Source organism: Urocitellus parryii, chromosome 3, assembly GCF_045843805.1.
Source record: "Urocitellus parryii isolate mUroPar1 chromosome 3, mUroPar1.hap1, whole genome shotgun sequence".
Classification (NCBI taxonomy): domain Eukaryota; kingdom Metazoa; phylum Chordata; class Mammalia; order Rodentia; family Sciuridae; genus Urocitellus; species Urocitellus parryii.
This window is the reverse complement of record NC_135533.1, coordinates 206,625,132-206,637,018: the sequence shown is the minus strand read 5'-3', so window position 1 is coordinate 206,637,018 and position 11,887 is coordinate 206,625,132. Positions and strand designations below refer to the sequence as shown.

At 45.0% G+C, this 11,887-nt stretch overlaps 1 protein-coding gene and 1 pseudogene across 1 annotated transcript; both read left to right on the top strand.

Moving 5' to 3' along the window:
* The first annotated feature begins 438 nt into the window (after nt 1-438).
* LOC113183575 (deaminated glutathione amidase pseudogene) lies at nt 439-2,184 on the top strand (annotated as a pseudogene).
* A 6,583-nt stretch (nt 2,185-8,767) lies between these two features.
* Nucleotides 8,768-9,715, top strand: Or1i1 (olfactory receptor family 1 subfamily I member 1). The gene has a single exon (XM_026390047.2). The coding sequence runs from the start codon at nt 8,768-8,770 to the stop codon at nt 9,713-9,715; it is 948 nt and encodes a 315-aa protein (XP_026245832.2).
* The last annotated feature ends 2,172 nt before the right edge of the window (nt 9,716-11,887 follow it).

The following is an 11,887-nucleotide window of genomic DNA, read 5'->3' as shown; positions in this document are numbered from 1 at the left end:
AATTTTTTAATATTTATTTATTTTTTAGTTTTCAGTGGACACAATATCTTTATTTTATTTTTATTTGGTGCTGAGGATGGAACCCAGCGCCCCGCGCATGCCAGGCGAGTGCACTACCGCTTGAGCCACATCCCCAGCCCCCCAGCCCTTTTACTTTTATTTTGAGAGAGGGTCTCACTAAGTTTCCCAGGCAGTCTCAAACTTGCAATCTTTCTGCCACAACCTCCTGAGCAGCTGGGATTACAGGCATGTGCCACCACGCCTGGCTCCATTTCACACATTTTAAGTATTTTCAATATGCACCTATTCACAGGGCTTTCCTGAGTTGCTTAGCGCCTCCCTTTTTTTGTTGAAGCTGACTTTGAACTCGTGATCTTCCTGCCTCAGCCTCCCCAGCCTCTGGGATTACAGGCGTGTGCCACTGCACAGGGCTCTGAGATGAGTTTTGATCTGCAGAAATGTTTGGCAGAGGAAAAGGGCTTCAGTTTAATGTGAGATCACTGGAAGTTGAGTTATTCAAGCGCCCATCAAAGAACCCCCCTGATCTTCCCACTTATGATCTCTTTCCATAGCCTGTAATTACTTACAGTAAAAAAGTGGTTTTGAAGACATGGGTGATTTTTTTACTGGCAGGTCCCTGATTCACCTTCACAGCTTGAAGGGTAGACAGCAGAGAATCCTAGAAATGTTTTGCATGAAGGAGGTTTTGGTTTTTTGATTTTTCACCTTCCTCAGGCTGGGCTTCATCACCAGACCTCATCACCAACTCCTGTTCCTTCTGTTCCCAGACTCCAGATACCTCGACTCTCAAGACTTTGTGCCCAGCCCAGGCCCAGACCCATGACTATCTCCTCTTCCTCCTGGGAATTGCCCCTGGTGGCTCTGTCCAGGTAACATCGACACCAGACAAGCAACAGAGCTTTAAGACATGTGCTGAGCTGGTTCAAGAGGCTGCCAGACTGGGCATTTGATTTCATTGCACGAGACCCTGCAGAGACGCTGTGCCTGTCTGAGCCTGTGGGTGGGAACCTTCTGGGGGAATACACCCAGCTTTAAGGGAGTGTGTGGACTCTGGCTGTCCTTGGGTGGTTTCCATGAGCGTGGCCAAGACTGGGAGCAGACTCAGAGAATCTACAACTGTCATGTGCTTCTGAACAGCAAGGGATCAAGAGTGGCACCTATAGGAAGTCGCATCTGTGTGATGTAGAGATTCTAGGGCAGGAGCCTATGGAATAAAGCGATTTTACCATGCCTGGGCCCAGTCTTGAGTCACCGTCAGCATACCAGCAGGCAAGATTGGTCTAGCTGTCCAGCTCAACTCTCTCTAGCATTGGCTCACACTGGAGCAGAAATACTCACCTGAAAGACCCCAGCCCAACAACCTCAGGCCTAGTTGCAAAACCACCGAGGCATGTCACAAACCTACGCAGGCACCAGAGGTGTTTTTTTTTAGACAATCAGTTAGGTGTAACCGGTTGAGAAAGCACAAAGGACCAGGTCCCTAGGCATGCCTGAATGAGCAGGAACAGGAGGACCAGAGTGCAAATATGTAGCTTTTATGTGGTTCTTTTTTAGTAACATACAGTGAAAAACAACTTTGCCCTTTAGGTAATCTATATGCTGGGTTTAAAATTAACCAATAAGAAACCTATTGTTTCCCTCGCGCGGAAACAGCCCCTTTACCCTATAAAAATCTCTGTATCCCCAAGCCCGGTGTGCCAGCTCACCAAAGCTCCGGCTGAGGTTCTGCTGGGCACCCGCAGGCGCCTGTGTCCCCCAATAAATCCCTCGTGCTTTTTGCAGCCAGTGTTTCGTGTGATTCTCCTTGGACAGGGAAACGGGGGTCTTTTCACACCTACCTTTCAGCTTTTGGATCTGCTACAGGCCCTGCCCACTGGGAGGTATTGCTGAGCTATGCCATTGAAATCCAGTGCTAAGTTGTGGCAGCTGCACAGTGTGGATGCCACCATGAGAAGAGAGCATGTTATGGCCAACCCTGGTGGTAGCCCCTGGGGAACAGTGGTGGCCCATTGCTCTGAAGGGCCAGGACTCTGCCTTGCCCAAACTGACCTCAGCTTTCTGCAACAGTTGTGCCAACAGCTGCCTGTGTTCCAGCATCACAGGCCTGACCTCTGTGGCAATTTGGTCACCCACAGTCTTAAGGCTTTGACTTTCATAAAGTGAGACAGACACACACACACACACACCACCCCACTACATTGTAAGGTGATGCTACTGTGATTTGTAAACAGGATCCAAGCACAGCTTCCTTCACTTGGAGAACCTTGATTCTCAATGGAACAGACAATCAACTTCTTGGGAAAGAAGAATCTTTCCCCTGAGCTCAGATTTCAGTTTCAGAAAAAATGGAATTTTATGTAGTCACTGTTTATTTCATGAAAACTGAAATTATGCTGAGGACTGAGAAGCACTGGCATTGAAAAAAGTAATAATCATCATTAAAAAAAAGAAAAGAAGTTCTATCAGTTACGGCAGCACATGTTTAATGGAAAATAAGGAGCTGTAAACAAAATTAGGGATGTGAAAACATCACCAAAATAAATTATGTGAGAAGTGAAATGCAAGGTTCAGAACAATATTATAGTATGCTACTTTTATGTATTAAAAGGGAGAGAGAGAGAGAGAGAGAGAGAGAGAGAGAGAGAGAGAGAGAGAAGAGTAGAAGGCCACCCAAGAATTACTAACAGGGATTATTCCTGAAGAAGGCTTGTAAAATGGAAAGGCAGAGCCTGTGTTGGGGGCGGCATTTCATTATTTCATTGCATAGTAACTTCCTCAACCAAAAGTTAGAATTACACATTTAAGAGGTTAATTTTTAACTGGGCATAATTTCACATACCTGTTATCCCAGCCACATGGGCAACTGAGGCAGGGATCACAAGTTCGAGACCAGTCTGAACAACTAAATGAGACCTCATCTCAAAGTAAAAATGGCTGGGGCTGTAGGTCAGTGACAGAGCACTTGCCTAACGTGGGAGGCCCCGAGTTCAGAGTCCAAAAGTTAACTTTTGTGCAGACATGATCTTAAATTTGCAATTCTCCTGCCTTAGCCTCCTGAGGAGTTGGAATGACAGGTGGGCACCACAGTGGCCCACTTAAAACTTAATTGTTTAAAAGAAATCAGAAGGCCAGTGGGGGATAAGGTAAAAATGAACGTATTCCAGGAGACGGGAAGACGCCCTGGGGAGACAGAAATGCAGATCCCAAAGAACAAAGCACAAAGCATGCCACAGTGTTGAGCAAGGGTGCAGGAGGGATTTCCTACAGAGGGCTGACACAGACAGCCCAGGGCTGAGAGGAGGCACTTTCGACATGGACGTGGTTTGAAATCTCACTCCCAAGCATAGCACCCAACTCATAACAGGTGATCAAGAAATATCTGATGAACTCATTCAGTGTCTGTTGACTGCTCTTCTTCCCGAGCTTCCCTTGATGGCATCGATCTCCTTCCCTGCGGAGTTTTCCTGTGAGGGATGGATGAGAATCCGAATGCCCATCGAGGTCCTGAACACCAGGACCACCCTGCCCAGGCACTTCCATGAGGCTCCCTCTGCACGGAGAGGGGGATGAGGGAGGCGCCCCAGTGAGGGGGAACCCCCAGGAGTTTCTCTCTCTCCTCACCTGCTCTGTAATCCCAAAGCACACATCTTCCCCAAAGAGAAGGTGACATGTGACAAGAGTAGAAACAAAACAATTAGTATCCCCTTCCTTAACGAGGAGCCATGGGGATGGAGTCCCCAAGGGTCCCCAAATTATAAACATCCTGCTGCACCCCCAGCCTCCCACTCACCAGCCCCAGGCTGCAGGTGGGGGGAGCACATCAGTTCCTCCCACAGACATCAGGTCCCCCTCCACCACCAGCCCAAGTTGCCCCCCATGCCCTTCCTTCCTAAGCTTCTTCTGTCAGCTAGGATTAAGGAGACTTGCTGAGACCACCCACTGCCACGCCATCCTGGTGAGCAAGTGAGGGGAGAGAATAGGGAGCTGGAAGGGGCTAGAGGAGAGGAAGCCGTTTCCTTCCTGGGTGCTGAGAGAGAGGACTGAAACCAATTCTAGACTCTCTGAGTGGACAAGGGGGACAGTGGGAAGACCCTCTTTGTCAGGACTTGTGGGAGGAAGTGCACAGGGTCTGCAGTTGGGGGAGCCTGCACAAATGGAAGACACGTTGAAAAACAGGTTTCTCCAATACAGTGGTTCTCCAAGTGTGGTTGCTGGCCCAACAGCACCAGCATCTCCTGGGGACTTTCTAGAGGCACTGATTCCTGAGCCCACTCCAGATACTCCGTAGTTTGGGCCCAGTTTTCTGTGATTTAACAAGCCCTCCAGTTGACCCTGATGCATGCTGCAAATGTGTTCCAGGAAGGGAATGACAATATGATGTGCAGCCCAGGAAAACCTGTGGGTTGCATTACAAAAACCTCAAACCCCACTCCAACAAACCTTGAAAAGTGATATAGGGCATTGCTGGAGGTCTCTTGGAATTAGAGATTTTGATGCTAATATTTCTTTAAAACCCCCCATTTAACGTTTCTTCCACCTTTGAGGTTCATGCTCTACATAGCAGCTGTTTTAATCAATCTGTGATTCTCACAACACCTTGAGATCACCTGTATCCTTTTTTTTTAAGAGATAGGAGAGAGAGAGAGAGAGAGAGAGAGAGAGAATTTTTTTTTTAATATTCATTTTTTAGTTTTCAGCGGACACAACATCTTTGTTGGTATGCGGTGCTGAGGATCGAACCCGGGCCACACGCATGCCAGGCGAGTGCGCTACTGCTTGAGCCATATCCCCAGCCCTCCTTTTTTTTTTTTTTAAGACAAGGTCTCCTGCTGCCTAGACCAACCTCAAACTCCTGGGTTCAAGTGATCTTCCTGCCTCAGACCTCCAAGCAGCTTTGGGGACCATCGGTGTGCACCATCAACACCAGTTACCTAGATCCTTTTCCTTTACAGACCTACAGGTATACTATGTTCTCGTTTACATCCTAATCACTTCAGCAACCCTTGGATTTTTCTGGAGACTCACGTTCCTTGGAAGGCAGAGGGATAAGAATTTATAATTTTTGTAATGTATTATTTTTTCCTAGCATGTGTTGACAGAATAGAGTTTAGCTCTGAAATGCCACATCTCATAAAAGTTGGCCATGGCCAGGGCAATGGAACAAGAGAAAGTGAAGGAAAATCTAAGTTCAGATGACCTGCAAGCTAGATGCCCCAGCAGTTCTCTCAACCCCAGTATTCCTACTGTTGTTCTAAGAATACTCATAAATAATCAAGCTTCAACCTGATACAAATATTTCATTAAATTCTTCTGATGGGGCTGGGGATGTGGCTCAAGAGGCAGCGTGCTATCCTGGCATGCGCGGGGCACTGGATTCGATCCTCAGCACCACAAATAAAATAAAGATGTTGTGTCCACCGAAAACTAAAAATATTAAACAATTCTCTCTCTCTCTCTCTCTCTCTCTCTCTCTCTCTCTCTCTCTCTCTCAAAAAAAAAAAAAAAAGAAAATTCTTCTGATGTATTCTCATTGGAAATTGTTTTTTTAATGTGCCCCTAACTAGGTAAGAAGTGAATTGAGCAAAATAATATCCTCTCTGGCAGAAAGAGACAATATAAGGACTTGGTAAGTCATGCCATGGTAAGTTTTCTATTGCACATCATCTACTTATCTTCAGAGAAATGGATACTGGCACTTAACACATTCTTCATTGATGTTCATTAAAGGAAATGAAGGGCCAGGCACCGTGTTGCATACCAGTAATCCCAGAGGCAGGAGGATCACAAGTTCAAAGCCAGCCTCAGCAAAAGTGAGGGACTAAGCAACTCAGTGAGACCTTCTCTCTAAATAAAATACAAAATAGGGCTGGGGATGTGGCTCAGTGATCAAGGGCCCCTGAGTTCAATTCCCAGTACCAAAAACAAAGGAAATGAAGGATAAATGTGCCCACTGGGAGATGGAGACTGAGAAAGAAAACAGCCAGCCTTTGGTCTTGTATGATTGCAATAAAATATCTACTTCAATGGGCTTTGACGTGAAGCCTCTCCTAAGTCCCAAACTGATTAAGACAAAACAGAGAAGAGTCAACACCTACCAGCAACTCAACAGATTACAGTAGCCAAGGATGAGCACCCAAATTCTTTCTAAATAGATGGGCAAATAAGACCAAGTTCAGACCCATTAGCTATGTAAAAGAGATGAATGAAAATATTATCAAAATGTCCCCAGGTGTTTATATTCTTTTTTAATATTTTTAGTGCATTATAGTTATACATAATAGTGGGATTCATTTTAACATAATCATATATGCATGTGATATAATTTGCTCCATTTTAGACCTCAGTACTTTCTCTTTTATCCCCTATTCCCTTCCTCAACTCTACTGGTCTCTCTTCTATTTATTTATAGTTTTTAATTGGTACTTTATACATGAAGGTAGAAGTCACAGTGGTATATTCACATATGTGCACAGCATAATTTGGTAAATTTCATCCTGCAGTTCCTCCCCTTTCCCATCCCTCCTCTTTCCTCCTCAGGCCCCTTCCTCTACAATTCTTTAAATATTGCTCTGGAGTCTATATCATTTAAATCACTATTTTTATATGATTTCATAACCAAATGTTACTTTACAGCTCATTTTTCTCATGATCATATCAACAGCAGGAAGAAGCACCTAGCATGCTTTGCTTTTCATCAAATGGGCATTTGAGCACAATTTTGTCATGTGTATGGAAACAGTTTACCTTTGAATAGGCCTGACTGTGCCCCGGGTTTCTATTTTGAACAAGCTTTTTTAACAGCTACTGGACTTTATATAAATAATGTACATTTTATGGTGGTACAGAACTATTTCAACTGGAAGTAACAGTCTGTCTAGAACATTAAAAATTTTAAATGACTTATCCTACAAAGCTACTGTTCATGGGAAAATAGGCTTCCAAAATGCAAATAGATTTAAGGGTCCCTGTTTTTGGTATGGGTTTTGGTTTTAACCAATTTCCAAGCTCTTCTTAAATTTCTGCCTAGCCAGCTGGCTTTCAACTGCATTCATCAATGGTATCTGACTCCCCCTGAAAATCTACTGACTGCTACCCCAGCATGCTGAACACTCAAGGCTAGAAGACAACTCTCCAGCTCACTAAAGCATTCCTGCTCTTATACACTGAATTAAGTCATTTTAAATAACTCCAAGACTAATCATGCTGATTGTAGTTGCTACTGCAATTGTATCACTTAATTAAATAGTATATCTAATACAACAGTAATTTGATTTCACAGTGCTGGGAATCAAACATGACAGGCAAGTGCTCTACCACTGAATTACACCTAATAGCAATGTTTTAATTATTTTAGTTGACAAATATTGTATATATTTACAGTGCACATGATGTTTAAAATCTGCATATGCAGTAGAATTGGTAAATCAAGCTAATGAGCAAATGCATAACTTGACATACTTTATGTGATGAAAACACTTAAAATCTACTCTCCTAACAATTTCCAAGAATGCAATATATTAACTGTAGTCACCATGTTATACAACAGATCCCTTCACCCTATTCTTCCTAACTTCCTTACACCCTTTGACCAACACTCCCCAATCCCCACACCACAGCCTCTGCTAACCACCCTCTACTCTCTGCCTCTATGAATTTGATGCTTTGAGATTCCACATATAAGTGAGATCATATGTATTATTGTCTTTCTGTATCTGAATTCATTTAGCATAATGTTCTCCAGGTTTGTCCATGCTGATGCAAATGACAGACCTTCCTTCCCTCTTAGGGCTGAATAGTATTCCACTGTGTATATACATGCACCACAGTTTTCTTCTTTGCAGTGTGGGGGGAGGGAACCCAAGGTCTCACACACACTAGGCAAGTGCTCTACCACTGAGTTGCACCTCCAGCCATTAGTCTGTTCTTAATACAAAATTGATGTTCAAGCTGTATCTTGCTGGTGGAAGGGTGAAAGGGAAGGAAAGAAAGAGAAAGAGGAAGAGATGATGGGAAAGGAAGAGAAGAACATAACTAAGTTCCCTCTATTTATAGGCTTCGGGTTTAAATTTGATTCCACTGTGTTTTCTGTGAAACTTTGCTCTATAAGAAAACAAAGGTATATCAGTCAGCTTTCCATCATTGTGACAAAATACCTGAAATAATGAACTTATAAAGAGGAAAAGGTTATTTTAGTCCATGGTCATTTGGCCCTGTTGCTTTGGACCTGTGGTAGCAGAGTACATTATGGTGGAACACATGGCAGAGGGGGCCTGTCCACCTCACGGCAGTCAGGAAAGAGAGAGTGAGGAAGGGAAGGAAGGAGGGACTAGGGTCCTACATCTCCTTCAAGGAGAGGCTGCAATGACCTCACTTTCTCTCACTAGGTCCCACCTCTTAAAGGCTCCAGCCAACAGTGCCACAGAGTCATGACTAAGCCTTAAAAGCACGTGGCCCTCTGGCACCACTTATCCAAACAATAGCAAAAGGTGACTCAACTTGGACAACATCTAAATTGACTATGAACAACTGAGATCTCTGAGACACTGGCTGTCTCAGGCATGAATAGCTCAGGGGAACGGAAACCCAGTGAAGACAGCCTGAAGACAGGTTAACACAAAGGAATTTGCTGTAAGGAGCGTGTGGATTCGCACAGAACCTTCTTGGTCTCAGCAGAAAGCTGGGAGTGGGTGCCCATCTGACTCCCAGTTTTATATTGCTTCCCTCGCCCATTTCCAGCAAACAGAGGATGCCCATGAAACCAGAAAACCAAACGACAGTCTCAGAATTCCTCCTCCTGGGACTCTCAGAAAAGCCAGAGCATCAGAACCTCCTTTTTGGATTCCTCCTGTCCCTGTACCTGGTCACTGTGCTGGGGAACCTGCTCATCATCCTGGCCATCGGCACAGACTCCCACCTGCACACGCCCATGTACTTCTTCCTCTCCAACCTCTCCTTGGTTGACATCTTCTTCTCCTCCACCACTGTCCCCAAGATGCTGGTGAACATCCAGACCCGGAGCAGAGCCATCCCTTTCGCAGGCTGCCTGGCCCAGATGTACGCCTTCCACCTCTTCGGGACCATGGACAGCTTCCTCCTGGCGGTCATGGCTATAGACCGGTTGGTGGCTATAGTCTACCCTCTGCACTACTCAGTCCTCATGAGCTCCCGTGTCTGTGGGCTATTGGTGGGGGGGTCATGGCTGGTCACCAACCTCCAGTCCCTGGTTCACACCTGCCTCATGGCTCAACTGACCTTCTGTGCCAGCTCCGAAATTCCCCATTTCTTCTGTGACCTCATGCCCCTGCTGAAGCTCTCCTGCTCAGACACGCATGTCAACGAGCAGGTGGTCTTTGCTTTTGGCATCATCATGGGCATCGGTCCGCTCTCCTGCATCCTCCTCTCCTACATCTGCATTTTCCAAGCCGTCTTTAGGATCCCTTCTGCGCAGGGCAAGTGGAAAGCCTTCTCGACTTGTGGCTCTCACCTCACCGTGGTGTCACTGTTCTATGGGACCATCTTTGCTGTGTACTTACAGCCTGCATCCCCCACCTCCTCCCAGAAAGACAAGGCAGCTGCGTTGATGTGTGGGGTGGTCATCCCTACGCTGAACCCTTTCATCTACAGCCTAAGGAACAAGGACATGAAGGCAGCCCTGAGGAAGCTGGTTGGCAGAGTAGCCTCCTCCTGGTCTTAGTGGGAGCAGATTGGGTGTCCTCTGGGTTCTGGGACCATTATTGGGTGTTAGGCACACAGAGATGCATCCCAATCCTGGCCTCAAAAAGTTCTTAGTCTGGCAGGGAACAGAGTCACCTAAATAAATCCTTATGATATGATGTGGTTAGTGTGTCATAAAGAGATGAACCAAAGGGGAAGCATTCATTTTCTCCATCAGAGACACAGGGCAGACTTCTAGGTAGCCTGAGATTAATCTTCAGGCTTATAGAATCACTATGTGGATAACACTAGTCAAACAAAAGATGTGGCTACAGTCATGTTAACATGGACAAAGGCATCCATGGCCTAGCTAGTTATATCACTGCACCTCCTCAGTGTTGAGGAAAGATTTTGAACACATCTTCTGAGATTGGCAGCCACTGGCTGTGTCCTCCTCGGGTGCCCCTCAGACTTCCACTTAAGACTATGAATTTGGATGAGAAATGATGCATCTACAGCTTGCATGTCCCCATCTTGGGTTATTAAAGATGTTGGCACTTGGCTTATGAAGATCTCAATTCAGTAGGTCTGACATCAAGCCCTGGAATCTGCCCTTTTCACAACTCTCCAGGTGGCTTTGATTTGAGGAGCCTAAGGGCCAGAGTTTGGGGACCAGCTCTGTTCTAGCTCCAAAACCTATGTATTTCCAGTGACAGCCATCCCCTGAGGCTGAACCGGGGATTCTATAGGTATAAACGACAGCAAGATGATCAGATGGCCTGGAAAGTTTGCTTGACTTGTAGTCCCCCAAAAAACTGTGTTGAAGTCCTAATCGCAAGTGCCTCAGAATGTCATCTTACTTGGAGACGAAGCCTTTACAGAGGTTGATTAGGTAAAATCCAGTATGAATGCATCCTTATTAAAAGCAGAATTTGGAGCTAGAGGGGTAGCTCAGCAGTAGGTGAAGCATGTGCTTGGCATGTATGAGGACCTGGGTTTAATCCTCAGCACAAAAAAAGGGTCGGAGAGAATTTGGACACAGGCATGCACACACGGAGAACACCGTGTAAAGAAATTGGGGTGATGCTTCTATAGACAAAGTAATGCCAGAAAATGCCAGCAAACCTCCAAAAGCTGGCAGAGAAGAAAGAACAGATTCCCTGTCTTACAGTGCTTGGCCCACATCTCGACCTCGGACTTCTAAGCTCCAAAACTGTACGACAATGAATCTCTGTGGTTTAAGCTACCTGGTTTATGGTACATTGTTACAGCCTCCCTAGAAAACTAATACAGTTAGTTTGCTGCAAAGACTGTGTCTATATAAATCTTCTCAAATTCACAAGGGACTCTGGGTTATAACTGGAGAAAAGATAAAGGATTTAAATTGCATGGATTCATTTTCTGCGTATTGGTGTGATGACCATAATGATGCTGACCACTGAGATTTACTATTTGCACAGGGCTAAGCCCTTTATATGCACCATTTCATTAAATTTCAAACAACATTCCTGTAAAAGGTGTATTTAAAAAAACACACTTTTCTTACAGATGGAAAAAGAGAGGTTTGGAAAGTAAAGCTGCTGACAAGAATAGCTGAGATTCAGAGGACCCAGCCCAGAGCCTGGATCTTGACAAGGATATGACATTGTAGGGTCTACAGGCTACAGCCCACAAGACAGATCCAGTCTGCAATCTGTTTTTTCTATATCCTGCAAGCTAAGAGTGAATTTTTTTTTATTTTTTCATGGTAGAAAAATTAAAAGGATATTCCCTGACAGACTAAAATTATGTTAAATTCTAATTCTGCCTATGAATGAAGTTTTACCCCAACACAACCACGGCCACTCATTTACATATCATCCATGACTCCTTTCACACTTCTAATGCAAGCATGGGTCGTTTCCACAGAGACTCTGCAGCACACAAAGTTTGAAATATTTACTAGCTGGCCATTTTCCAAAGAAGTTTGCCAACTCCTTTTCTACAGAAAAAGTAGAGCCTGGGCTGGGGATGTGGCTCAAGCGGTAGCGCGCTCGCCTGGCATGCGTGCGCCCCGGGCTCGATCCTCAGCACCACATACAAAACAAAGATGCTGTATCCGCCGATAACTAAAAAATAAATATTAAAATTCTCTCTCAAAAAAAAAAAAGAAAAAGTAGAGCCTGCTACTCAAAGCAGTCTATGACCCGGAGGCATCATCCTGGGGAGCTTG